Source organism: Sphaerodactylus townsendi, linkage group LG17, assembly GCF_021028975.2.
Source record: "Sphaerodactylus townsendi isolate TG3544 linkage group LG17, MPM_Stown_v2.3, whole genome shotgun sequence".
Taxonomy (NCBI): Eukaryota; Metazoa; Chordata; class Lepidosauria; order Squamata; family Sphaerodactylidae; genus Sphaerodactylus; species Sphaerodactylus townsendi.
The window spans coordinates 19,956,063-19,983,939 of NC_059441.1; the positions used below are offsets into that span (position 1 = coordinate 19,956,063).

Consider the following 27,877-nt stretch of genomic DNA (forward strand, 5'->3'; position numbering starts at 1 on the left):
TCGGAAGACAGAGAAGGAGGAAAGGCACACCCCAAATATTCACCCACTGAAGTACACATCTGAGAAAATGTCCAGCAGTACCTTTGTCTGTTTACATATATAAAGGTTGGTTTTTAACGGCCCCTTCCGCACATGCAAAATAATGCACTTCCAGTACCCTTTCACAATTGTTTGCAAGTGGCTTTTGCTATTCCGCACAGTCAAATCCAGCTGCAAAGGGCATTGAAAGTGGATTGAAAGTGCATTATTCTGCATGTGCGGAAGGGGCCAAAGCTCTGTCACACGATGCCATGAGCCAAGGAGCAACTGGTTAAAGAATGGCTGATTATAGCAGGTTCGATTCTCGGTTGTTAAGTTCAGCGCGCCTTGATTTGGATGGCCCAGGTTAGCCCAATCTCATCCCATTTCAGAAGCTAATCGGGGTCGGCCCTGGTTGGCACTCGGATGGGAGACCACCAAGAAGGTGCAGGGTTGCTATGCAGAGGCAGGCAACGGCAAAACCACCTCTGGACCTCTCTTGCCTTGAAAACCCTACAGGGTTGCAGTAAGTCAATTGCAACTTGACCACGGTTTCCACCAACAAGATTACAGGGGTTGTCAGAATGGAATTCATCTCAGTGCTCTTTATTTTTAAATTGTTTTGTTAAATTCCTACACTGCCCCTCCCCTCCTGGACTCGGGGCAGCCTCCAAGGCAACAAATGCACAACAAATACGACAACCATAATTATCTGTTACAAATTTCAAAATGGGGGGCAGCTAGAGTTGCCAGGTTCATCCTGCCCACTGGTGGGGGGGGGGATAGGGTTGTCACCTGCAGGCTGGGGAAGTCCTAAAGATTTGGGTACAGGCTTTGGGGAGGACAAAAACTTCAATTGGGGACACTGCCATAGACTCTATGGCATAGAGTCTACCCTTCAAAGTGGCCATTTTCTACAGGGAAACTCATCTTTGTAGTCTGGAGGGGGGTTGTGACTCAAGGGATCCCCATATCCCACTTGAAGGCTGGCATCTGTAGGGGCAGTGGTGGTTGCTGCAGGCTGGTATTCCCCACGGGGCATCCAGAGGTGCCCTGGCATCACTCAGCTCCCACCCAGACCCCTGGAAATTAACAAGCCCACCTCTGTGTATATCTTGCGGTCCACAAATGCCAGATATTGTGATCAAATACAATCCACAGAAGCGTCTCCTGATCTTTATATAGCCTGACCTTAAACCATTTCCCATCTTGTTTCCAGTTGCTGAGTGACACGTTAATTAAATGGACGGGGTGGGATATGGGGGGCTGCAGAGACACGTTCAACTTTAACCATAACATCTAAGAACAGGCGGGCAAGTGGAAGGGCATATTTTTGTTGAGCAACAGAGAATGCAGTGACCCGACAGCGGGATTTCAGGAAAGAAAAACAACTTTTTCTCCCCAGTAAAAAAACTCCCTCATACTATGTAAGTTTTGCTCCAAGAATTGCACGACGATAGAATTACTTGCCTGGCTTTTGGTAACTGCCAAATGGAAGAAGTGCAGAAAGCAAATTTCAGCAGAAAATTAATTCCACATCTATTTCCGAGTTTGTTTCAATCCACCAAAGGGTTGCCTACGAGGCCAATTCCTGGCCCACGTGGCTGTCGAAGCCTGCTCGCTCTGTCACTGCAAGAACAAGGAAAGGGTTCTGAGCTGATTCTAAGGCTCATTCCGCACATGCAGAATAATGCACTTTCAAACTGCTTTCAGTGCTCTTTGAAGCTGTGCGGAATAGCAAAATCCACTTGCAAACAGTTGTGAAAGTGGTTTGAAAACGCATTATTTTGCGTGTGCGGAAGGGGCCTAATACAGGGAAGAATCTTGGCCTACCTTACAAAACTGTCGGGAGGATTCCTGAGTTCCTTGACTTTTGAACTCTTCAAGCGACCCGCACAAAAGGCTCCGTGCTCTCAGCTGTGCTGGACGTGAACCTTGAGGACCATGCTCCTCACAGCTGGGAGGGATCAGTAACCAAATCCCCAATGTATGATTTAGCCCAAACAAAGCAGCTGGGTGTGTGTGTATTATGGATGGGAATTTCGAACTCTTGCTCCACCTTGATCAATACCCCACCCCCCCACCCCAAGGGTTATCAGTTCCAGGCTGGGAAAAACCTGGGTGGTGCCTGAAGAGGGCAGAATTTGGAGAGGGAAAGAGGCATGATGCCATAGCCCCCTTCTGCACCTGCAGAATAATGCACTTTCAATCCACTTTGCAGCTGTGCAGAATAGCCAAATCCACGTGCAAACAATTGTGAAAGTGGATTGAAAGGGCATTATTCTGCAGGGGCGGAAGGGGGCGCAGAGTCTACCTTTCATTTTCTCCCTGTGAACTAATGGTGGGAGATCTCCAGCCATCCCCTGGAGGTTTGGCAACCTAAACCCCCCCCCCCCCCCCCCCGGCTTGTTGCAATAAATAGTACAATGATGTCAGACTTGGCAATTCTGGGTAACAATATCTAAAAGGAGAGTGCCAGGGTTTATATGTGCCTGGAAGCAATATGTAGACTTCCTTATCGCTTATCTGATACCCTCTCTTCCTGTTCTCCCAACTGCGCCATTCCCTCGAGCACGAATACGTGCTCCTATTAAATCTTTACTGTTGTTTTTAAATGGACACTTTTTTCTTTCCCCTTTTTGCCGTGCTTAAATGGGTTCCCTCTAAATCCCCATTATTAACTGCCAGAAGCAGTGGAGAAAGCTCTGCCTGAAATTTAAAAAATCCCAAACCTACCTAAGTAAATAGAACCACTGCAGAGTTACTGGGAAGGAGATTTCCTCGAACCACAGGGTGTGTTTGGTAAAAATGGGTGGCGATCCGGTGCCCGTTTATTTAGGAGTTCAGTCCCAACGAGTGTAATAGGACTCGCTTCTGTGAACGTGCATGCAACTGCACTCAGACTCAGCGGTTAGGAGCTGCCAACTTCTTTTTCCTGACAAGGCTCCTGTGCTTGCGTGGCAGGCAGAACTGCAGCGGCCATTTTTCAAGCACCTATTTAAAGCACAGGAGCAGACAACTTTATCAGGAACAACCAAGCAATACTGTTGTGCCCCTTTCTGCCTTCTTCGGATGGCAAAAGGGCAGGAGGAGAGAGAGTGTGGTACAGTGGTTAGAGTGTTAGACTAGAACCTGGGGGGACCCAGGTTCAAATTCTGCACTCAGCCACAAAACTCACTGGGTGATCTATTCACTCTCTCCCTTGGCCTGACCTACCTCACAGGTTATGAGAATTTTGATACGCCATCCGGAGATGTTTGGATGAAGGGTAGGATTAAAAATAAATTTGATAGAGGTGGCTAAGAGGAAATGTGGGACCGCCTAAATACCTCACCCCGATGCTTTTAGCGATGCCCTTGTGTATGAGATGCCTTGTCTGATGCACACCCTGGCCCCCAAGACAACCCTGGTTGAATTTCCTTGGAAAGACCACGGAAATTCCACCTCCACGGGGGCTGCCGTGCCTGTGAAGTCCAAACTGCATGTGAGAAAGTGCCTCAGCTGATTTTATTTTAAGGAACAGGAAAAAAACTACTTCCGTTCTTAAGCCGTTCTTCCATATCAAGGGCAGTTGTGCCAGGACACCACCACTTGCTGGAAACCTGTAGAGAATGTATTACCTAATACAATAAATGGCTTCAACAGAAAAATGACGGCTCGCCATCCATCTCCAAGAAGTATTTCCTTTCCAAAAACAAGTTTGCACAATGCATGGACTGACGAAAGGATTTTTTTTTCACAAAGCCACAACACCGGGATGGGGGTGACCTGTCAGGGGTGTCAAGGTGACAAACACAATTCTGACAGGGCCGTCCTGTCACCCAAAGAGGCAGTGTGGTTAAGTGGTTAAGAGCCGTGGACGATAATCTGGAGAACCAGGCTTGATTCCCCAGGTTTGAGTGGCAGACTCTTATCTGGTGAACTGTGTTTGTTTCTCCCCTCCTCCACATGAAGCCTACTGGGTGACCTTGGGTTAGTCACAATTCTCTCAGAACTCTGTCAGCCCCACCTACCTCACAAGATATCTGTTGTGGGGAGAGGAAGGGAAAGGAGTTTGTAAGCCTCTTTGAGACTCCTTATGGTTGAGAAAAGTGGGGTATAAATCCAAACTCCTCTTCTTTTTGCTGGGTGCTTGGCTAGAAATTCAGTGAGCCCTCAATAAAGGGAAAGAGAAACCATGATCTTGGGCCAGTCATTTTCTCTTAGCCTACATCTCAGGGCTGTTGTGAAGAGAAAATGAGTAACAAGAGCCCTTCAAAGGGAGGGCATGAATGGGGGAAAGAAGCGTATAATGTAGATAAGGGCATATGCATGTTAACAGCAAGGCCCCTTCCGCACATGCAGAATAAAGCATTTTCAATCCACTTTCAATGCAGCTGGATTTTACTGTGCGGAATAGCAAAATCCACTTGCAAAGAATTGTGAAAGTGGATTGAAAGTGCATTATTCTGCATGTGCGGAAACGGCCCAAGTTATGTGGTTTCTTGTCATATGATGTTTGAATTGGTGTGAGGGGACAACATGTCTGCCTGGGGGACTTTATTATAATTTGTAAAGTTAATTTTCTCAAAATAATTACACAGGTGAAGATAATAAACAGAAAAACAAGAAAGGGGTTGTGAGATCAAACGGGCTTGTCATGGAAAACCCATCAAGACTTGTGTATTGAATTGGGGGGGGGGGGGGGGAGGTCAGTTTCCAAAAATGCAAAAATACCACTTGTGTGTGACTTATTCAATGTATAAGTTCCTAAGGCTGAACCAACACACAGGTACTCCAGTTTTGAAGAATCTGGGCTTGGTAACTCTGCTGCTTGTAGTTGTAGTGCACCGGTGTGCCTGCCGCTGTTCCACAGCAAAGTATTTCTGGTGGGGCAAACGCAGCCTGTGAACTTAGTCCAACAAATGCCACACAGAGAGAGATTCATTGCGTCCCTTTGGCATCCAAAAGGGAAATCAATTTCATGCCAGGGGAAACCGGCAAATTTGACAGCTGCGGTTGCTTTTTTGCTCCAGGCAACAGGGCTTCTGCAATTCCCCACAGCCAAACATCTTGTTGCTGCTCTAATACACAAGCAATGAAATGGTTTTACAACAGCCAGCCGACAGCCGCAAATTTTCATTTCTGAAACGATCCCATTATTTTCACTGAGGCTTTTTCAGTTGTAGAATCATAGAGCTGGAAGGGGCCATACAGCAAGCCAGACTGGTGTAGTGGTTAAGAGCAGGTGCACTCTAATCTGGAGAACTGGGTTTTATTCCCTGCTCTGCCACTTGAGCTGTGCAAGCTTATCTGGTGAACCAGATTAGCCTGTGCACTCCAACACATGCCAGTTGGGTGTCCTTGGGCTAGTCACAGTTCTTCGGAGCTTGTTGTTGTGTTTGTTTGGGGGGGGGAGGGAAAGAAGATTGTACAGGAGAGAAAGGGTGGATATAAATTCAAACTCTTCTTCATTTCTACAGGATTGTCTCTTCTGAAATGATCCCATTATTTTCATTGCGACTTTTTCAGTCATAGAATCATAGAGCTGGAACGCGTCATACAGCCTAGAGCATCCCAGAGAAGGGCTTGTTCAGTGGCTGAAGGGGAGCTCACCATCTCCCTAGGCAGCTGATTCCACCATCTTTTGGTATTGTGTTTTTTAAAGGCAGGATGATTGGCAGAGCCATCCCTGGGGTCAGGAGAGCTGGGGCAAGTTAGCATTGCCAACCTCCAGGTGGCAGCTTGAGATCTTCCACTATTACAACTGATCTTCAGGTGACAGAGAGATCCAGTCAACCCAGAGAAAATGGCTGCTCTGGAAGGTGGACTCTATGGCATTATGCCCCATTGAAGTCCCTTCCCTTAAGGACTCAACAACTCCCTGTTCACATAACGTGATATCTCTAGGCCCCTCCAAGGTAGGGCCTAGAGATATCCCAAAATTGCAACTGATCTCTGGGGGTGGTGATTTGGCAGTCACATCATAGCACGCATACCCACACAAAAGAGTTGAAAAAACCTACTTGCACACACACATTTTTTCATTCTATTACACACAGTGCCATCCTATGCAGAGTTACTCTAGTCCAGGGGTCTGCAACCTGCAGCTCTCCAGATGTTCATGGACTACAATTCCCACCATCCCCTGCCACCATGGCCAGTTGGCCATGGTGGCAGTGGATGATGGGAATTGTAGTCCATGAACATCTGGAGAGCCACAGGTTGCAGACCCCTGTTCTAGTCTAAGCTCCTTGATTTCACTGGACACAGACTAGAGTAGCTGTGCACTAGATTTCACGATCAAGAACAGCATTCACTACATGCTCAGAGGACCTGCATTTCGCAGCCACCCTGCAGATCTGTATATGATTATTCAAGATGCAGGGAAAGGATTCAGCAGTAGTCTCTGATTCAAGTTGAAATGCAGCATAGAAACTGCAGGATTCACTAAGATTTATGATTATGACAAACAAAAAGAATTCAGAATCTGCTGCAAAAACTCGGTGGGTTAAAAGTTTATAACAGAGAGGGAAAAGCCCAACATTCTTTTGTAAGGTCAGAAACTGGAAGAAAACTCTAAGAAAGGGATTCTCCTTCCTCTTTTTTTTCTGTTGGCCTTAAAAGAAGATACTCAGATCAGTCTGGCTGGGAGAACTTTTCCGGAACATTCCCCGAAGCCAACTCGATAGCCCTTTCCTTGGCAGTAGCCTGCAGGATGAGAAAACAGAGTAATTAGATAATGCTTTAGATAAGAGCATGGCCTTGTTGGTTGTGGCCCCAAAGCTGAGGAATGAGTCCCCCAAGAACACAATTAATGGTTTAGAATCCAAAGCAGGTGCTGGAGACAACTAGTTCGATGTGGGAGAAGGCATTTAGCACTGCTCCCCAGCACCATAAAACCCTCCTGAAAAAGCCTTCTATGCTGCTGCTAAAAGAGTTCAGAAGGGAAAACAGACTTGTGAAGTTTATGGCCTGCCAAACTTGATGAATCGTTCAGGGTTTATCTTATCAGCTCTCTGCGAAGGTTAAGTGAATTTCTACAGAGTATCGAAGGCATGAATCTATCATGGTCTGTAAAGGACAGAGGATTCGAATTGTTCCTTGCAGGATGGGGTGGGGGTGGGCTGGAGGCCTGATGGAAAGGCAAACTTGTTTCCTAAGTCCTGGCGGGTTCCCGCATAATAAAAGGCGGAGGATACCGTAATATTAACAAAGCAGAAAAATCTGATCTGCATGTTATGATTACCATCTCTTCTTTGTGGGGAAGGCCATAGCTCAGGGGCAGAGCATCTGGCGTGCAAAAGGTTCCAGGCCCTTGGTATCTCCAGTGACAAGCTCAGACAGTACAAGATATTAAAAACCACTACCCAGGGATCGAGAGAGCAGTTGGCACTCAGAGAAGACAGGTCTGATCTTAACAGACCAAGTGGCCAGCTCAATATAAGGCAGCTGCATACGTCCACTTAACACTCTCCCTTGTGTTGATGTTTCAGTCTCTACTACTTATACCAACCCTCTCCAAAAGTAGCACCATGCTACTTAAGCCAGCTCCTTCCCCAAAGAACCCTGTGCTCAGAGCAGAGGCGTATCTTGGGAAAATGTAGCATGGTGTAAAATCTGAGTTTTCCACCACCAACACTCCATATGGACAGTTGCCCTCCCCCACCACAACCAAACAATGGGGTTTTTTTTGCACCAGGTCATCTGAAAGGAGGCAATTTTTCACCCCCCACGTGACTGTATGGCTGCAGCCCAGGGACATTTGACACCATATTTTCCACTGGCTCAGAGCACCTCATATCATGCCCCCCCTTTTCCTCTCCGTCACCTGGACACACACCTGTTATAACGACTTCATCTCCATCTTGCAGGAATTTACGGGACTGGCCGTTCCCAAGGTCAACCGTCTTTGTTCCCTTCCAAGACAACTCCAACATGGAGCCAAAGTTCTCGGGATCCTGAAAGAGGGAGCAAGACTTGGTATTTTTAAAATGGCGCACGCGCGGTAACCTTGGGTATCGCCGGCCTGCCAAACTCAAGGATGCTTTGTGGTCCCAGAGAGTGCAAAACACCCCAGTGATGTCGATTCCATCAATTGATGTGCTGGGTAGATTTGGTTGGCTTTAATTTAATCCTTTGTCCTCTGGAAGACTGCCTACGGAATGCTTCTGTAGCTAATGCCTGGGAGATCTAAGAGTAAGCAGTGAAAACCAAATGATCTATAAAGAATCCTAAATGGGAAAATGCGGGGGACGATGCGGCACATGGCAGGATTCTCTCTCTGGCAAAAAAAAAGTGACTATCTCACCCCACCCCACCCCACCCCACCCCTCCCTTGCATATTGCATGATTTTTAAGGGTGGGATTAATTTTTGATGAAGAATACCACAGCAGGGGTTAAGCAGGGGCTCCTAACCTTTTTGAGCCTGCAGGCACGTATGGAATTGTGACACACAGTATTGGGTGCAACCCTAAAATGGCGGCTGCAGGAGGAGGAGTCCATGACCAAATGGCTTTCTCAAGAAGAAGAAAGAAGAGGAGGAGGAGTTTGGATTTATACCCCACCTTTCTTTCCTGTAAGGAGACTCAAGGTGGTCTACAAGCTCCTTTCCCTTCCTCTCCCCACAACAGACTCCTTGTGAGGTAGGTGGGGCTGGGAGAGTTCAGAGAGAACTGTGACTAGCCCAAGGTCACCCAGCAGGAATGTAGGAGTGCGGAAACGCATCTGGGTCACCAGATAAGCCTCTGCCACGCAGGTGGAGGAGTGGGGCATCAAGCCCGGTTCTCCAGATTAGAATCCACTTGCTCATAACCACTATACCACGCTGAGCCAACCGGAAAACGTCAGACAGTGAAATCACACACAACTCCAATAGCAGCTCTTCAGCATTTCAGACAGAAGCTCTGTTCAACAGGGTGTCTTCCAAAATGGACCCATTGTTGAAAAGTATTTTCTCACTCACACGCCACTTAAACGTGCCACCAAGCAGAGGATACACATTTTTTAAAAATCTGCCCAGCCAATCAGAAGCCCTGTCGGGCAAAAGTCCCACCTGGCCCCCTCACTTTCTAAAAACACTTAGAGGGGCACCAAGAAAGGTATCAGCAGGTGCCACGTGCTCATGGGACCCCTGCCCTAGAGTCCTAGAGTGGAAAATTCATTTTGCATGGTTCATTTTGCATGCATAACATCTGAGAGAGAGAGAGAGAGAGAGAGAGAGAGAGAGAGAGAGAGAGGAAACACATCTCTGTCTATAACACATCTCTGTCCATAAATAAAACATGGAAGACAGTAGGATACACGGGGAAGGGAAGTGTTTAACCGCTGAGCCTGTGCTTGGTCTTTTCTTTTGAAAATGTTACTAGCAGAGCAGGAGAGCTGGTTTCGATTAACAAAACCAGAAGGCAGGTTAAGAGTTAAACCCTCCTCGCCCTTCCCAGCATGCCTCCCATGCAAATTTCAGCTGCAGAAGCCTGCAATTTATATTCTAGAGAGGGACGTAGGAGTGATCTTTTTCTCTGTTTGCCCAAATACTGGCTCCATCAGCAGGAACGAAGCTCTCCTAATTCTCTCTGCTGCCTTCAGCGCCTTGAACCAGGTGAGGGCTTAGGGAATCCCACGGCTAAGACCTGTTCTATTTGCAGATTTGTGGCCTGTGAAATTCCCAGTCTGTGGTCTGACCACATGATGCAGTCATCAGCTGGTTTTTCGTCCCGCTGTGTCACCATTGTAATCATTCCGTAGGTACTTTGGCAGGAAATGTGGTTGGCTTTGATATGGGGAGGCAGTAGATCCCTCTACTTCCAGCATTTGCACTGACTCTTGCAATGGATTTCCACAAAGAGAGGGTCTGCCATCTTTGTTGCCATCATTCTTTTATTTCAGTCCCCTTGAACAATAGCACAATAAAACCACAAAACTTAAATAAGACCCATATCTAAAAAGACCTCCCTTCGGGGATGGGGCAGTCTATTAAATTTGATTAATAGATTAATAAAAATAAATAATCTCTTCTCCGCAGCCTCTAAAAAATAAAAAACAAAATAAGTACGCTGTACGTTGAGGGTCAGAATCCTCTAAGAGGAACTGAACCTTTTGCTGTAAAGTTGCTTGAGGACTGTTTAGGAAACATGGTACAACCCACTTTAGCCTCAGTTGGGAGACATAAGGGCACTGCAAAAGGATGTGTACCAGAGGTGGGATCCAGCAGGTTCTCACTGGTTCCCGAGAGTAGGTTACTAATTATTTGTGTGTGCTGAGAGGGGGTTACTAATGGGTGATTTTGCCACATGATTTTTGCCTTAGTTACGCCCCTCCTCTTAGCAGTAGCGCGCAGAACTTGAAGCACTGTAGCAGGAGGTGCACCGGCGTGTGTGGTAGCCTGCGCCTGCGTGCATTCATTTCCCGCCCAAGGACCGGCGCAGTGGCTGCGTCCTTGCCACAGCCCCGCCCAGGAATGCCCTGCCCCCGGAATGCCCGGCCACACCCCCATCGTGCCCCACCCCGCCCCATTGGCACTACGCCACAATTTGAATCCCACCACCATGGGAACCTGTTACTAAAATTTTTGGATCCCATCACTGATGTGTACCAAGGAGTTCACTGACTGAAGTGGGCAGGGACATCGCCTGTCTGAAAAAAGGACTATTTAGTAGACAACCCAGCTAAACCATCAGAAAAGGGAAATTAGATCTTGAGTGCATGACAGTTCTACGTAATTAAACTGACCAGAGAATTCAAACAGGAAGAAAGATAACTCTTAGATAGAAGGACCAGGGTAAGTGGAGAACGTCCTCCAGGCATCAAAATGAGTGAATAGTTGTTGCTGTAAAGACCACAAGACAGATTTGAGTCCCCCAGGTATTGGTGTGTGCCACTGATGTCATTGGCTTGCCTGAATCTAGAGCTCTCAAATGACCCAGACCAGACACATTTCAAAGCAGGACCCTTGGTGGTCTGGGGTTCAATTCAAACTGGACCTCAATGAAAACCTTATCAGCCCAAGCTTGAGTAGAAAATGGGGGGGTTGGCATGGTGTTGGCAAGAGGATTTAGGGCGGAGATGAATGTGGTAAAGTAGCACTGTGAGCATGATGATGTCACTTCCTGGGAAAGCCCAGAAGCAACTGCATTAGCTCTAGGAACTACCAGTAATTCTATGGCAAAACTTTATGGTATGGTTGTTGTGGGTTTTCCGGGCCATGGTCTGGTAGATCTTGTTCCTAATGTTTCGCCTGCATCTGTGGCTGGCATCTTTAGAGGTGTCTCACAGAGGGAAGTCTGTTACTGGACACAGCGTGTAACAGACTTCTCTCTGTGACACACCTCTGAAGATGCCAGCCACAGATGCAGGCGAAACGTTAAGAACAAGATCTACCAGACCATGGCCACTCAGCCCAGAAAACCCACCACAACCAGTTGAATCTGTCCGTGAAAGCCTCCAACAATATATTTATGGTATGACTTGACCATAGAATTTCTGGTCATTCCTAGACTGCTGCCATTGCTTTCAGGATCTCCCCAGAAATGACGTCACCATGCTTCCAACGTTGGTGAGCTTTATCTCCATCTCTAATACGATCGCTTTGGATAAGGTAACGGCTACTGGAAATTCTTACTGGTCCGCTGATGGTCCCAGATGCCAGGAGGTCTCCGGGCCTGATGTTGCAGCCGTTAACGGTGTGGTGAGCTAACTGCTGTTTCATGGTCCAGTACATGTGCTGAGGAGAAAACAGAAGTGGTTTAAGGAGCTGGTCACACCATGGTCTTTAGGCAGCAGGTTTCTCAGAATAATTGAAAGAAATCAACTGTTTGGAACTTCCTATCTCTGAGAACCCTTCCCAGCAACCGGACCTACCATGGATCCATGAGATCCACTGATTTGTTCCCCAGATCTGCAGCACTGTTACAAACAGTGAGGGAGGGACCAAGACATCCATCATATTCTCTTCTCCTGCTAATTCGTGCTTGACAGCCAGCGTTTTTGCCCACCTCCAGGGTGCTAGCCACACAGTCCTAGCCTCAACCCCGGCCAGTTGAAGACCTCCGAGGAATGCCAGGGTGTGACGCAGAGGCAGGCAACGATTTGAAAGGAAGTCACAGATCCTGCAGAAAAAATGTTTCTTACCTTAAAGTTTGAGTGGCAGATAGTTGCCGGCTTGCTCATCCCCTCTCCTGGAAAAGAGGTGGAGGATACAGGAGAGTCAGCACTGTGTGAATGCTGCCTATTATTAAGAACATAATGCTGCCTTTTCAATGAAAGCCAAACAGCGGTGTCCAGATAACCCCACTTCCCCCCCAACTGTTCCAACATTGATTGATTCATTGATTGATTGATTGATTGATTGATTGATTGATTGGATTTGTAGACCGCCCCATCCCCAAGGGGCTCTGGGCGGTGCACAACAACGTCAACATATATACAGTGTATAATAAAGGATCACAATAGTGACCACATAAACAATTGTTACATTTACTAAAATCCATTAAAATCCATTAAAACATGGTGGAACTTCCAGTTGGTAGCTGGAGATATCCTGGGATAACAACTAATCTCCTGACAACCAAGATCAGTTCAACTTGAGCAAATGGCCGTTTCGGAAGTTGGACTCGATAGCCCTGGAACCCCTGAACCCTTCTTGCCTCAATCCCTCTATGAGGTTGCCACTAGTCAACTGTGACTTGTGAGAGGGCGACTGTGACTGTGACAGGGTGTACGGTACCTTTGACAGAAACGAAGAGGTTGATATCAAATGTGTAAGGCTGCTCATCACAGAGGTAGGGCAGAGGTTTGGGATCCTGAAAGAATAGAAGTGGCATTATAGGCACTACTCAGAATTGTTTATTTAGGGCAGTGATGGCGAACCTTTTCGAGACCGAGTGCCCAAATTGCAACCCATAACCCACTTATTTATTGCAAAGTGCCAACGCGGCAATTTAACCTGAACAACCCCCTTGAGCAGGGGCCAGCATGCTGTAGCCTCCAGCAAGTCCTACATACGCCGCTCTGGGCCTCTCTAGCATCTCTGCTGCCTGCCCACCCACCCACCCCGGGCAGTAGCCACCTGGAGCACAGGCACCAGGCCCGCCAGCCGAGTCCTCCCTGCTCGCTGAGGTGCACACACATCAAGTCAAGTGGCCCAGGTCAGCCTAGATGTGTGTGTGGGGGGGGGGGGCAATTTCCGCCCCCCCACATGATGAACTCTGTGCGTGCATGCCCACAGAGAGGGCTCTGAGTGCCACCTCTGGCACCTGTGCCATAGGTTCGCCATCACTGATTTAGGGTATTCCTAGTCCACCCTTCCTCCAAGGTGATTGGAGTGGGCGCTCTGTTCTGTGCTACAATAATGAAGGAGGAGGAGGAGGAGGAGTTTGGATTTATATCCCCCTTTCTCTCCTGTAAGGAGACTCAAAGGGGCTGACAATCTCCTTTCCCTCCCCCCCCCCCCACAACAAACACCCTGTGAGGTGGGTGGGGCTGAGAGAGCTCCGAAGAACTGTGACTAGCCCAAAGTCACCCAGCTGACATGTGTTGGAATGCCCAAGCTAATCTGGCTCACCAGATAAGCCTCCACAGCTCAAGTGGCAGAGCGGGGAATCAAACCTGGTTCTCCAGATTAGAGTGCACCAGCTCTTAACCACTACGCCACGCTGGCTCTTGGGCTGAGAGAGCGCCACTGGTTCATGGTCACCCACCAAACTTTGTAGCTCAGAGAGGAAACTGAAACAGGATCTCCCAGATCCTCTAATCCAGGGGTCCTTAATCTTTTGGAGCCTTGGGACACATTAGGAGTTCAGAGGCAGGGTCCTCAGACTGAGTGCGCCACTCTTTACTATCATGTTGCGATAAGAGCAGGGAAGATGCCTCCAACGCACCCTTAGAATCAATTGTCATGTGTGGTTTGTATAGAGCACACATTGCCCTATACGAAAGACAAGACACACCTGTTCATGCTTGGCTAACCTGGATGGGGTTTGGCAGAGCAAACGGCTGCAGAGCTTCCATCGTGACCACCCATGGAGAGATGGTCGTGCCAAAGCTCTTGCCCAAAAACGGGCCCAGCGGAACATATTCCCACTTCTGGATGTCACGAGCTGGAAGGGAGGAAAAGATAACAACAATGTTATTATCCTGACTGCATCTTTGCTTTTGAATGGAAAAGTCTTGCTGGTTCTTTCAAAATTAATAATTGATTCTTGATCTCTGTGATATTCTACCAGAGCAAATCTTTCTTTCACCCAATATTTTTTCTCTTGGGCGGAGTTCTCACAGAGGTCATTAAGCAGTATAGTCACGTCTGACGCATTCTCTCTGTCTCCAGATATAGGATCTGAGTAGCTAAGCCGATAAGAATATAGATCCCTGTACCTGCCTACATCCCTTTGTGGCATCATGCAATCACAACCAATCCCTACCAAAAAGTTTGCAACTACCAAATTCCTTAATGTATCCTATTATATAAAAGGCTGGCTGTGGTGGCGACGACTCAGTTCCAGCCAATTTCTGTGGGCAAAGTTCTAAAGAACGGAGGGGTTGGGGAAGGCTGACATAGGCAACCCAGCTCCACCATAGATAGTTTTCTGAAATGTTAGTTCTATAATGTCATAACTGTAATAATCGTTTTCTTGAGCCTGTTGTATTTTTCTGCACAACAGGCTTTATTACTAAGCTTGAGCAACACCAAAAAAATTCGGTAAAATTCGGATTTGTCTTGATTTGACTATAAAATTATCGTAATAGCCAAATCAGCCGAATCCCTGATTATTACCACTTTCTACAGATCTATACCTCTGATAGGACATGTGGTCTGTGGATATCTAATTTTGAAGTTTGGAGCCACACTAAGATCTGTATGCGAACTTGGGGGACCCCTCCCTCAGGTTTGCAAAATATTAACAATAGTGTTATCCGCACATAATGCACTTACTTTCATTTCTCTTGGAGGAGCTGGGAACCTCTTGAAGCCTGGCTGGGGTGGTGGCAGATGCCGGGAGCATGCAATTTGGGATCCATCCTGGAAACTACTCCAGGCTTGGCCCAGATACCATCATCACTGCGGCTGGTCTCCAAGGTGAGTGGTGGGGTCTGGAGCGATGCCAGGCACAGTGATGGGGAAGATGTGATTCCATCCATGAGTCTCACAGGCTACCCCACCCCCCGTACCCATCTATATATCTAATATATACACGCAGAAACCTAATCTCTACAGTATGAACACGCATTCATCCAGTCAACAAAAAGGTAGTTGAAGTCACCCAGCATCCAAACATTTTCCCCTTCAGTTGCCTCCCTTATTTCCTTCTCCATGTGACTCTCTTTTGAATGTCTCCAGGAGCTTTTCCCAAAAGCTGCGTCTCTTACCACTCCAGTCGTTCATTAGAACCATCCCAAAGATATGTTTATGAGCTTCGTGGATGGGAACGGCCTCCCCGAGCTTGTTTCCAGGGCCCACAAAAAATGCCTGGAAAAAAGCAGAAGGTGAATTAAAAAAAACAACACAAAACATGGAATTGCCGTTCAACACAAGGACCCAACAGTTTGAACATGAGGTGGGTAGAGGGTGACAGAGAGGGAAGTGTGAAGCTTTGGAGAAGAAGAATTGGTTTCTATAGCCCACTTTTCTCTACATTCAGGAGTCATTGGCTCCTTCTGGACATGCAGAATAATGCTCATTCAGTCTACATTTTGCTATTCTGGACAGTAAAATCCAGCTCCAAAGTGCATTGAAAGTGGATTGAAAGTGCATCATTCTGCATGTCTGGAAGGGGCCATAAAGTGGCTTACTGTTGCCTCCTCTCCCCAACAGGCACCTTGTGAGATAGGTGGGGCTGAGAGAGTTCTGAAAGAACTGTGACTGGCCCAAGGTCACCTAGCAGGCTTCATGTGGAGGAGCAGGGAATCAAACCCAGTTCTCCAGACTGGAGTACATCATTCATATGGAGGGGCAGGGAAACAAACCCGATCCAGCAGATTAGAGTATGCCATTCATTAAAAAGCATGGAGAAACAAACCTGGTTCCCATTCCCATTAGAAGAACAAGGGAATCCCATTCCCCTATAATCAATTTCATCTTTCTCCTGTGTTGTTTTGGTGAATATTTCAGCAAAATAGTTAAAATTATAAAAATAAGTTGTGTAAAGGGATTCACTAATAAGATTATTTAAATCTAAGAAGGAAAGGTAATGGATGGGAAAACTGGGAGGTGAACGTATATAAAGAAATAGTCTCCTACCATTTCTAACTCCATATCCAGAAGCCTGCAGGCACCAAACACTGGAGGCTGAGCTGGAATTGAAACAGGAAGAAACAACCGATAAGCACATTGTGACCCAGAGGGAAATGCCACGGAGATTTAAAACACTCCAACAACGTGCCTTGCTGAGCATTCATTGAATGGCTGTTTGCCAACAGGAAGGCCCGATCATGTGACTCACCATCGTCAGGTCTCATCTGCCCTGATGGCCTCCGAATCGGGGTCCCAGATACGACAACGGAAGACGCACGGCCATGATAGCCGACGGGTAAGTGCAACCTGGGAAGAGAAAAATGCTCACCAGTTTGATACAGAGACATCACAAAGCTATGGAGTTTCATGGCTAAATGGTGAAAACAGGATTTGGGTCTCAGCAACCAACCCTGGTTTGCTTTGCTTCACTCCACACCCTCTGCAGAGACGGGTCTTTCTGGAGAGTGAAACCAAAGTAGAACACAAGACGCCGCCTTTTCCTGAATCAGGCTGTGGGTCTATCAAGGTCAGAATTGTCTGCTCTAACTGGCAGCCAGAGGCGTAGCTGCGATCGGGACATCAGGGCGGCTTGTCCCAGGCGCTGCCATCGCAGTCACGTGAGGGGGGGGGCATGTCGGGGGGACATGTTGGGGGTGCGTGCAGGCCATTCATGCCCTGGGCACAGTTCCCCCTCCCTTTGTCATTGCTTCCAGCTGCTTTCTATGGTCTCTCTATGGCCTTCATTGGCTATGCTTTTAACTGGGGGTGCTAGAAGAAGAAGAAGAAGAGTTTGGATTTATATCCCCCCTTTCTCTCCTGCAGAAGACTCAAAGGGGCTTACAATCTCCTTGCCCTTCCCCCCTCACAACAAACACCCTGTGAGGTAGGTGGGACTGAGAGAGCTCCAAGAAGCTGTGACTAGCCCAAGGTTACCCAGCTGGCATGTGTGGGAGTGCACAAGCTAATCTAGTTCCCCAGACAAGCCTTCACAGCTCAAGCGGCAGAGCGGAGAATCATACCCAGTTCCTCCATACACGAGCTCTTAACCTCCTGGGACTGCTCTTGCTGCTCCTGGGACCTTCTACATGCCAAAAAATATGATCTACCAAGACTGTGATCAAGAGATTCCAAAGTGGGAGTCCCAACCCTAAACAATGGCAATGCTAACCTTTCCTGCCAATGTAACCTAAACACAACATCGCTTCCACCAGGCAAAGACAGGGTCGGCTGTTGGAAAATAGTCACTGTACACTGATGGCCTGTATGGTCCCTGCCAATGTTATGATTCTACATAAGAGCCAGCGTTGTGCAATTATTAGGGTACGGAACTAGGATCTGGGAAACCCAGGTTCGAATCCACGCTCTGCCGTGGAAGCTTGTTGGGTGACCTTGGGCCTGCTACACTCTCTAAGCCAAACCTACCTGATAGGATTATGGCAAAGATAAAAATGGAGAGCTGGAGAATGTTACAAACCACTCTGGGTCCCCTTTGGGGAGAAAAGGGGTGGATAAACGAAGGGAAGAAAGGCCAGGGGTCAAAGTGGAGCCTGACCCCAATCTCGGTGTTTACATCCAGATAATAAATCACCCAATTTTTTTTGTCTGTGTGCTGTCCAATCACAGCTCATTGATGACACCCCCGGGTTTTCAAGGCAAGAGTCTAACAGAGGTGTTTTGCCATTGCCTGCCTCTGCATCGCTACCCTGATATTCCTTGGTGGTCTTTCACTCAAAGGCTTGCCAGGGCCGACCCTGTGTAACTTCTGAGATCTGATGAGGTCAGGTTAGCCAGGGGCTTGCATTTCTGAAGCTGCAGTGAAATCAGTAGAGCAGCAGTAAAGCTGCAGTTCTAAAGCTAAAGGGAAGTCGAACGCTGCCCCTGGGCACTGCATACTGACCAGTTAGGCATCAACGCATTCTCCTTCCCTCTGAACATGATCCCAACGTTGGTAGCGTGTTGCCAGGAGGAATAGAAGTCTGTGTAGTCTCCTAGGAGAAGTTTCAAAAAGACGCAATTAACGACAAAGGCTGGTTTGTGTCAGTTCTGAAACTTTTGCCGAGTTCTGGGAAGCTGCAGCTGCAGAGGCGTTCCTCCCATTGGGCAAAGTGGGCAGCTGCCCAGGGCGCCACCTCGTGGTGGGCGCCAAAATAAATTGTTCCCCATGAAGTTTGTTGAAGGCTATGAAACTAGGCCTGGGAAGGGGGCACTCGACAGGTGCGTGCCAGGCTTTTAGCAAAGATGCGGAAGCGTCTAGAAAACAAAACAAACAAAAAAACCCTGCAGTCTTCCAGCATTTTGCCTTCTCTTCTCAGCTGATAAAACGAACTAAATAAATAAATCTCTATAGTCAATACATTTACTGCCCTCAGGTGGTCTTTGTGGGTAACGATTCACCTGCCAGTTAATTTTGACCTACGCTTTTCAGGATTTGGGCTCTTTTGACCAGGTAACTGGGTCATCAAAATGGGAGCCAAGTGTATTTAAAGCAGGACTCTCCAGACTTCATGAAGAAAGCAACGAAAAGGCACAGACAGACAAGGGGGAAATTCATAATGCTTACCGATCTCAGCAGGAAGGTGCATGATGGCGGAAGCCTGAGGGACGAACACCCTGGGAAACAGAGAAAGAAATAGTGATGTGTTTACTACCTCAGCTGGAAAACCTGAGGCAGGTAAGAAAGAAATATTGTACACTAATTGGTGGAAGCAACGGACAGGGCAGTGTCGACTTTGCTACCTGTTCTGCAGTGCAAGGCCCCTTCTGCATGTGCAGGATAATGCACTTTCAATCCACTTTCACAATTGTTTGCAAGAGAATTTTGCCATTCCACACAGTAAAATCCAGCTGCAAAGTGCATTGAAAGGGGATTGAAAGTGTGTCATTCTGCATGTGCAGAAGGGGCCCAAGACCAGAACCCAAACTGGGGTCCGAAACTTGGGTACAAAAATGGCAGATTTTGACCACTAGGGCAGTTGTCAATAGGCTACGTATTTTGACAATTGCCAGTCAGCTATGTAATTTTTCTGTTTCTAATTGATTCATATTATTGATTATGTCTTTGTATGTTTCACATGCATGTTGTGAGCCATCCTGAGCCCAGCCTCTGACTGGGGTAGGGGGGATAAAAGTTGAATTAACGTAAAATAAAGGATGTTCTCATTCATGGCTACATTGCACAGCGTTCCAGCGTTCCCACAGAATCCCAGCCTCACATACCCTCAACCTTGGCCCGCACACACAGAATAATGAACTTTCAATCCACTTTCAATGCACATTGCAGCTGGAGTTTTACTGTGTGAAATAGCAGCATCCACTTTTGAAACAATTCTGAAAGTGGATTGAATGTGCATTATTCTGCATGTGCGAAAGGGGCCCTAGTCCTTTTCCCAAGTTACTTTACCTTTTGCGTAATTCCACATTGTCTCTCAGGATCGGCTCATTGGCAGACAGCAGCTTTTGGAGAAACACCCTGGCTTCCCTCCAAGCATCCCAGCCCAGTCCCATGAACTGGTTCAGCGTTGGCTGCAAAGGAAGGAAAAACAAGAGCCGGCGCATTGTCTTCCCTTATATGCGAACCGGGGCATCGTCCAGGAAGCACATACTGTGGGACGCAGACTGACCGTGTGGGGATGCATGAAACAGATGCTGCCAGACCAAGGCCACACCGTTCAAAACCAAACTTCACTGACGTTCATTTACTGACAGAAAATGTCGATTCTGTGTCCGTTAGGGGTGGAACTATCATTCAGCGAGGCTCTGGCCCTTTCTGCACAACCCTTTTAAAATGTTTTGAGGCAAGAAAGAAAACATTTGCTCCATGGAGTTCTGCAAACGTTTCATTTTTAGTCTGAAAATGTTTTAAATGCATCCCCTTCAGTTGCTTTGTGATCTACTGACTGCATTTCCCACTCTCCTCTACTTCCCTGCTGCCATTTTCTGAATCCCCCCCCGTTCCCCCTCACTTGTTTATTTACAGTATTTCTCTGTTTAGTCTTCAAATTATTGAGCATTTGAGGAGCGTGAGGCTGTAAAACATTGAAGCATTGATTCAACACAGAACTAATTTTTTTTTTAAAGGAAAAATCATGTAATGAGTCAGGAATCATTTCAAAAGAGTGATTGCAGACAAACCGGCAGGGGGGAATTGAAAGCATGGATTTGTGCAGAATGGGTCAGTACCTGCTTTGGAGGCAGGATACCTCCAGTTTTGGACCCCCCCCCCCTTTAAACAGCTATATTATTTTATTTTAGACTACCTCCTCTACCTCCAGAATCCAGAGTCACTGGGCTCAGCAAAGCTCCCGGCCGCTCAAAAATTAATCAATCGAGAACAATAAAACCTACAAAAATCTTAAAAATATGAGATAGTAAAACAGTATCCCAACAGACATCAAAACACAAGGTGATATGGAAGTCGGAAGCTGACATGAAAGATGAGAGCCCAAGAGAGCCACGACCCATTTGACAGGGCCATGGCAGGTTTGTGGCCCTGTTTCACTTCAGGGAAGGGCCACAGCTTAGGGGTAGAAGGCTTGCTTTGCATGAAGAAGGTCCCAAGTTCAATTCCCAGCATCTCCAGTAATAGGTGATAGGCAAGACCTCTCCTTGGGACTCTGAAGAACTGCCTCCAGAGTAGACAATGTGGATGTATTCCTCGAGCATGCTAGAGGCCACTCTTTGGGGTTTGTGGGAACTTGCCACTAACCCCCTCCCCTGCTTCTCCATTCCCCAGTAAACACATCCTGAAGACCCACCTAGTCGATGTCTGGTTAAATACCTGGTCAAAGATGTGGTGATGCTTCGAAAGGACTGGTCCATCAAACAAGTGCTTAACAGCACTGAGATCCAGAACTTGGTTGCCAATGGCTACTCCAATTCTATGCCTGGGCTATGAGGAAAGGTAAAAAGTCCTGGATAAGTCAACATTACATTTTTTAAAATTGCTTTCCTACTTAACCCCAATTTTCATTGCTATAATAGTAAAGTGGAAAGAAGAAGAAGTTTGGATTTATATCCCTCCTTTCTCTCCTGTAAGGAGACTCAAAGGGGCTTACAAACTCCTCCCCGCACCCATTAATGAACACCCTGTGAGGTAGGTGGGGCTGAGAGAGCTCAGAAGAACTGTGACTAGCCCAAGGTCACCCAGCTGGCATGTGATGGAGTGCACAAGCTAATGTGGCTCACCAGATAAGCCTCCACAGCTCAAGTAGCAGAGCAGGGAATCAAACCCAGTTCTCCAGATTAGAGTGCACCTGCTCGTAACCACTATACCACACTGGCACTACACGCACTGGGTGGGTGATAATAGGGGTCTCTGCTTTTCGATGGAGCTCCACAGGTATGTAGAAGAACATTGTGTGTGTGTGAAGAACATTGTGTGTGTGTGTAAAGAAAGTGCTGTCAAGTCTCAGCTGACTTCTGGCAACCCAGTAGGATTTTCAAGGCAAGAGACTAACAGAAATGGTTGCCGTTGCATGCCTCTGCATAACAACTCTGGTATTCCTGGGTGGGCTCCCATCCAAGAACTAACCAGGGCCAACCCAGCTTAGCTTTTAAGATGCAACAACATCATGCTAACCGGGGGTATCTAGGTCAGGCCTTGTAGGAAAAATGTGTGTCTGTTTAGCTGCTTCTGGCTCATGGCAACCCTATGAATCAATGTCCCCCCAAATATCCTATTGTTAACAGGTCAAGAAACCAAATATCAATTACAGGGAAGAAAAGGGTTGTATCTGTCTATTCAGCAACATATGAATTGGGAAAGCCAAAATAATCATACCTGAATCAATGCCTGCTCCCTTACAGACCTGCCTGGGTGCTGAGGTCCGCGGGGGGGCGGGGGCGCTTCTGGCAGCCAAATTGCCGTCTGAGATTCAGGGGGTTGGGGGCCACCCGGAGGGCCTTCTCTGCAGTGGCCCCGGTGCTTTGGAACACTCCCCCGCCCCCCCGGAGGTCCACCAGGCCCTGACTCTGCAGGAGTTTAGGTACCTGGCCAAGACTACTCTCTGTACCCAGGCATATGGGTGACCTCTCTTGGGGGGTACCTCCCCAGCGTGGTGTAGTGATTAACAGCAGGTGGATTCTAATCTGGAGAACTGGGTTTGATTCCCCACTCCTCCACCTGAGTGGCAGAGGCTTATCTGGTGAACCAGATGTGTTTCCACACTCCTACATTCCTGCTGGGTGACCTTGGCCAGTCACAGTTCTCTCAGAACTTTCTCAGCCCCACCTGCCTCACAAAGTGTCTGTTGTGGGGAGAGGAAGGGAAAGGAGCTTGTAGGCCACCTGGAGTCTCCTTACAGGAGAGAAAAGTGGGGTATAAATCCAAACTCTTCTTCTTATACTCCATTTTATTTTTCGTTCTTGTTGTCTCCTAGTTCAGCCCTAGGCCAAACTCTGAACTTTGTTGGGCTCTGCGCGGGTTGGGTGATATTGCTTTTTTAGGGGGGTGGGTTAGCGTGGGGAATGGGGATTTTTTAACGGGAGATTTTAGGATGGTTTTATACAACTGTATTTTTATTTATTTTGTTTTAATGATTGTATTCCTCCCAGGGATGTTGGTGATGGGCGGGTAATAAAAATACAGAAAACAGATCAATCAATCAGTCTCTATTCAGACATCTCCTTGGAAGAGGAAAGGGGAGGAGAAGTCCACGGGAGGCAAGCCAAGTTCATCTTTAATCTTGCAAAACTGACCCTAAAACGTTTACTTAGCCACAGTCTTGCAAACAGATGAGTTAATTTCTAAACTGTCGCTTACCCATTAAGCCACAGGCTCCGGCCACATTGCTAAGTCACTGTCCTGCATTTGCCTGTTGTTGGGAATGTTTTTTTTAAAAAGTCGTAGAGTTAACCTTACTTTGGTTCTCAGACCCTACAAGCTAAAAAAAAACCTGAGCAGGGAGAAAGAGGGATGGGGCGGTCTACAAATTTAAACAATAAATAAATAATTTTTTAAACTCTAATGCACAGAAGTTATCACAGCACAGCTCTTACCAGGTCTTTTAGTAAGTATTTAACAGGCGGTGCGGAAACAAGAGCACCACAACGTTAAAAGCACTAGAGAAGTGCTGCAATTTCTAATGTCGCCCAGCAAGATTCCAGACAGCTGCTTGTCCAGCCAATCAAAACCCCCAATGGCCACAGCAGCTAAAAGTTAGAAGACTTACATTGTCCTTTGTGGAAAAAATCCCATAGGGCAGATTCTGCAGGGGAAAGTCTGAATTCTCGTCCACGTGAATAAAAGACATTTTCGGCTCCTCTCGCAGCCACAGCGAAGGGGGCAGAGGAGGAAGGGGGCTTGCCAGATGTTGCGCTGGAGTCTGCGCACTGGAACTCCAGCTGACTTGGATGGGCTCCATTGAAACATGTTACAGCACCAAAAAAAGTTGCAATGAAAACGTGGAATGGATTTAGACTCACAGAATCATAGAGTTGGAAGAGACCCCAAGAGCCATCAAGTCCAACCCTCTGCAATGCAGGATCACACAATCAAAGCACTCCTGACAGATGGCTGCCCAGCCTCTGTTTAAAAACCTCCAAAGAAGGAGACTCCTCAACTCTCCGAGGCAGTGAATTCCACTACCAAACAGCCCCGACAGTAAGATAGATACTAATACAGTATCTGTATAAATCTGATCCAATTAAGAAGATATTAAAAACATGAGAAATGTATATACTGTATAAATATTGTTATGCTATTTCTCTTTCCTCCTCTCCCTTTTAATCTACCGATTTCATAATTAACTATGCTATATTTTTAAAATTATGGAGAAAGAATCACACTCACTCTTATCTAAAATTGTATATCCAGAAATTCTTGTAACAAAAAGAGAAGTCTCCTTTATTACTGTCCCACTCCTTTACAGAATACCAAACTATATGTTTTTGTATTTTCATTTATAACATCTGAATTTTTAAAAAGACAGTTTTTTCCTAATGTAAGAAATTCCTAAGGAATCTCTTTTCCCGTATTGTGACCTACACAGGTATTGTGACCTACAGTTTTTCCTAATGTAAGGAATTCCTAAGGAATCTCTTTTCCTGTATTGTGACCTACGCAGTTTTTCCTAATGTATGGAATTCCTAAGGAATCTCTTTTCCTGTATTATGACCTACGCAGTTTTTCCTAATGTAAGGAATTCCTAAGGAATCTCTTTTCCTGTATTGTGACCTACGCAGTTTTTCCTAATGTATGGAATTCCTAAGGAATCTCTTTTCCTGTATTGTGACCTACGCAGTTTTTCCTAATGTATGGAATTCCTAAGGAATCTCTTTTCCTGTATTGTGACCTACGCAGTGGCCTAGTGTAAAGGATTCAATGGTGTTGATGAGCGGGACAGCCGCCTGGCCTTGACTGCATTCCATAACCGGGCTGATGGAGCCCAGCATCTGCTTGGCGGAGACCTTATCTCTGCGAGAGAGATGAGAACTCCGTTCCCATGGGAATCCGGGAGGGGGGATGGGATGGACAGAGTTATAACCTGTGCTTCTGTCGGGAGACCTTATTCCTGCCACGCCGTGGGTATGCGTGAAGCTTTCAGGATGTCTGAACTAGCGGTCTTTACACCAAAAGCCTTTTATTTCTGGCTTCTATGGAATTCCTTTACATTGTGGCAGAATCCTAGTTCATCTATCTTCCCCTAGTGCTGATGGACCTCTGGTGTCTACGGCATGGAGAGGTTGAATATTCCAGAATCTGTGGAAGGTCGCGGTAGCCCCCCAAGAGGAGCTCGGGCTTTCCCTTATGGATTTGGAGGAACGGCCGGAGAAGCGGTCACCAGCTTTGGTAACTCTTTTCCGTCCCTCATTATCAGCTGCAGGTCTTCCTTGCCGTTGGGGCGAGGGGCCGAGAAAGCGATCATGTGGATTTGCATGAGTCGTTTAAGCGCTGTTCATGGATCGAAATGCCTGTGGATTGGTTCTCTCACCCCGTTTCCGTCGCGGTGGATTACAAACCTCCAGATGCAACCTGTCAGGAAGAGCGGGTCTCCGACCACCTTTCATGCGGGCAACACAGTAGAGTCCATTGAGCGATTCCTGTGGACTTCAGTGTTTTGGTGATAACTCCCAAGAATCCACCGTGGCATAGCACTGGGGCCGATCGAAGACCACCCGTTGGCGCGGGACTATATCCGAGGGGATTGGGAGAATTATCCGTACCAGCTTCCCGGATGGACCCCTATGATCCCGGATCAAAGCAGCTGCACCATAGAGGTGCCCGATGGAGCAGCCGGGTGGGCTACGAGGTCCACCACATTCTGATGAAGAGGAATCCGAGAAGAAAGCCTGCCTTCCCCTCAGATATTCCCCCCTCCCATCAAAAAAAGAGAGCTGGGACAGGGAAGTGGGCGACTTCGAGATGCCCAGAAGCATGGAGCCGATGAGCGCCAGCTATGGGAAGAGCGAGGAAGCAGCTGCAGAAGTGAAAACCTACCGAGAGCCGGGAACAACGAGCGCGCCAAGAAATCCAACTCGAATTGGACCGTGCCAAAAGGCGGCTGCAAGCGGCAATATGTGCGAACCCACCTATCAGTCCATGATAAAGTCCTGGAACACTCCAAACTGGACTTGCGTCTTGGCGTTCCGGGCGCTACGTGCGCATAAAGTGAACTAACTGCAGCTGTTCCAGCAGGGCGAACTGGCCAAACTGGAGCCGAGAAAGCGAAAAGCTTTGCATCGCGCAGGATGCCTTGACTTCGCCAGGAGAGAGATTTAGCAGCCTTGGAGAGGAACTGGCGGAAGAAGCAGCAGGTTCAGATGCCCCAAGTTGGAGTCACGCTGTCACTGGTACAATGGCATAGGCGGCAGCTGCTGGAATCTGCTACTCGCGCATCTGCCACCTTCAGGACCGGCTCCCCGCAGAACATAGCGGCACGGCGTTGGTACCCCCACCTCACCCGATTCCGGCCCTCCCTGCGCTGCTCAACCGCGCGGCGCGCTGGCGGTATGAGCCCGTCGGAAAGGATATTACAGACCTCAATACCGCACCACCCGTTTGATGGGCCAGCTTCCAAAACTTCGTGCTTCATCCACCACAACTTCGATGCTGGAAGTTCGCGATTTATTACCCGGTCTGAGCATTGAAAAAATCTGCGGGACGGTTCCGTCTTAGATGGAGGCGGCAACCCGACTGGTTTGTGACTCTTTTGAATCTGCAAAGGGAGGGCCTTTCGCGCGGTGCCAGCGTTCCTCCAAGCCTTAAGGGCTTCAAGCACCGAATCGGATGCTGAAATGGCGCGCCATCGCACCATCAAATCTATTCAGCAAGGCAACCCATTTCCGTTTGCAGAATTTGCCCGTGAATTTCGTCGCGTGGCTGCTCGGGCGCTCCACTCCTGAGTGGCGCAAAGCGCATGAAATGTAGTCCTCTCCGGATGCTGTCGGCGGCAAACTTCGTGAAAGCGGTGTTCCTTATTGGATCCGCACTATTGCTGATTGGATCGACTTGGGTTCCTCCAAGTGGTGTCGTTTGGATGCAGCTTCGTGCGGGGCGCCCGCCAAAACCGCCCTTCACGACCACCTTTCATTCGCAAGCCAGCCCAGCAGCCTCTACCAAAACCACTCCGGCTTCGTGCGTCTGCTGGGATTATTATGCCACTAAGGAGGACCGGGTCATCAACTGCCAACTGCCGAGAAAAACAGAAGCGGCGAAAACCGACGCACCCATCTGCCAAGCCACCAGCAAATCCGGACGCCCTGGCTCGTCCTAAGAGCAGTTATCGAAGGCTGACCCAGAGGAGGGAAGCAACTGTTGCCTCTTCCAGCCCCATGGATATGGAGTTCGACTCCAGGCGAAAGGTGAAGGCGAAGCTCCCATTCTGTTCAAAGCGTTTCTGGCCTTCGCCAGCATACTTCGTGTATTATAGCCTCAGCCCTTGTAGATTCTGGAACGCTCCCCATTGTTTAATCTTGACCCCAGGTGGCGGAGGAACGGACTATGACGAGTCCCCTGGCTAAGCCCTTACCGTTCACCCAAATGGGCGGCAGTCCTCCGAGTCGAAAAGGACCGGCCCAGTTCAAAGCATAGCGGTCCTCCTCATTAAGCTGACCATTGGAAAATTAGTTTTATTCTGGCGCGGTGTAAACCTCCATAGTTCTGGGCATGCGTGGTTGTTGTTGTGCATGAACCAAAATTCATTTGGAAAGAAGGATCTTAGAATTCGCGGCCCTCCCTGCGGAGAACACATGAATTGGGGAAAACTCACCCTTCTCTAGCCATGCACCCTGGCTTCATCAGCGTGCAGCAGCTCTAACTGCTCCGATTCTACGACATTCCACCGGCTTACACCAAGATTTAGCCAGAGTATTTCAGGGGAGCAGAATCACGATCAATTGCCACCCATAGAGACACTGACTGCAAAATGCGTGTGGCCAGGGCACAACTGCCCAAAGGTAGAATCTATGTATGAAGGTCCCAATGAGGAGAAGAACTTAGTGCCTTCTTGAACAAGAACACAGCTCATGGCGGGACTGCATCACGACGAACTACCAAACACACACATGCTGCTCCTGTATTGTTTGTTAAAAAAAAAAAAGGATGGGTCTTTAAAGGCTCTGCCGCGGATACCGAGGACTCAATCGCGGTTTCCCTGTCCAATAAACACCCGTTGCCCTTAATCAAGGACCTTTTAGATGCATTGGGCAAGGGG

At 47.7% G+C, this 27,877-nt stretch overlaps 1 protein-coding gene across 2 annotated transcripts; it reads right to left on the reverse strand.

The window, feature by feature from the left end:
- Positions 1-6,503: 6,503 nt before the first annotated feature.
- Positions 6,504-23,625, reverse strand: FAH (fumarylacetoacetate hydrolase). 2 transcript variants are annotated; one of them, XM_048519621.1, is made up of 14 exons: positions 23,396-23,625; positions 21,004-21,109; positions 19,627-19,748; positions 18,787-18,836; positions 18,124-18,214; positions 16,435-16,532; positions 16,233-16,285; positions 15,362-15,461; positions 13,964-14,094; positions 12,723-12,798; positions 12,128-12,174; positions 11,619-11,720; positions 7,841-7,958; positions 6,504-6,708 (listed from the first exon to the last, which is right to left on the reverse strand). In XM_048519621.1, the coding sequence occupies exons 1-14, from the start codon at positions 23,593-23,595 to the stop codon at positions 6,632-6,634; spliced, it is 1,371 nt and encodes a 456-aa protein (XP_048375578.1). In that variant the 5' UTR covers positions 23,596-23,625; the 3' UTR covers positions 6,504-6,631. The 2 variants fall into 2 exon arrangements, with proteins under 2 accessions (XP_048375578.1, XP_048375579.1); XM_048519622.1 differs by having other exon boundaries at positions 21,004-21,114; positions 23,396-23,565.
- Positions 23,626-27,877: the final 4,252 nt, after the last annotated feature.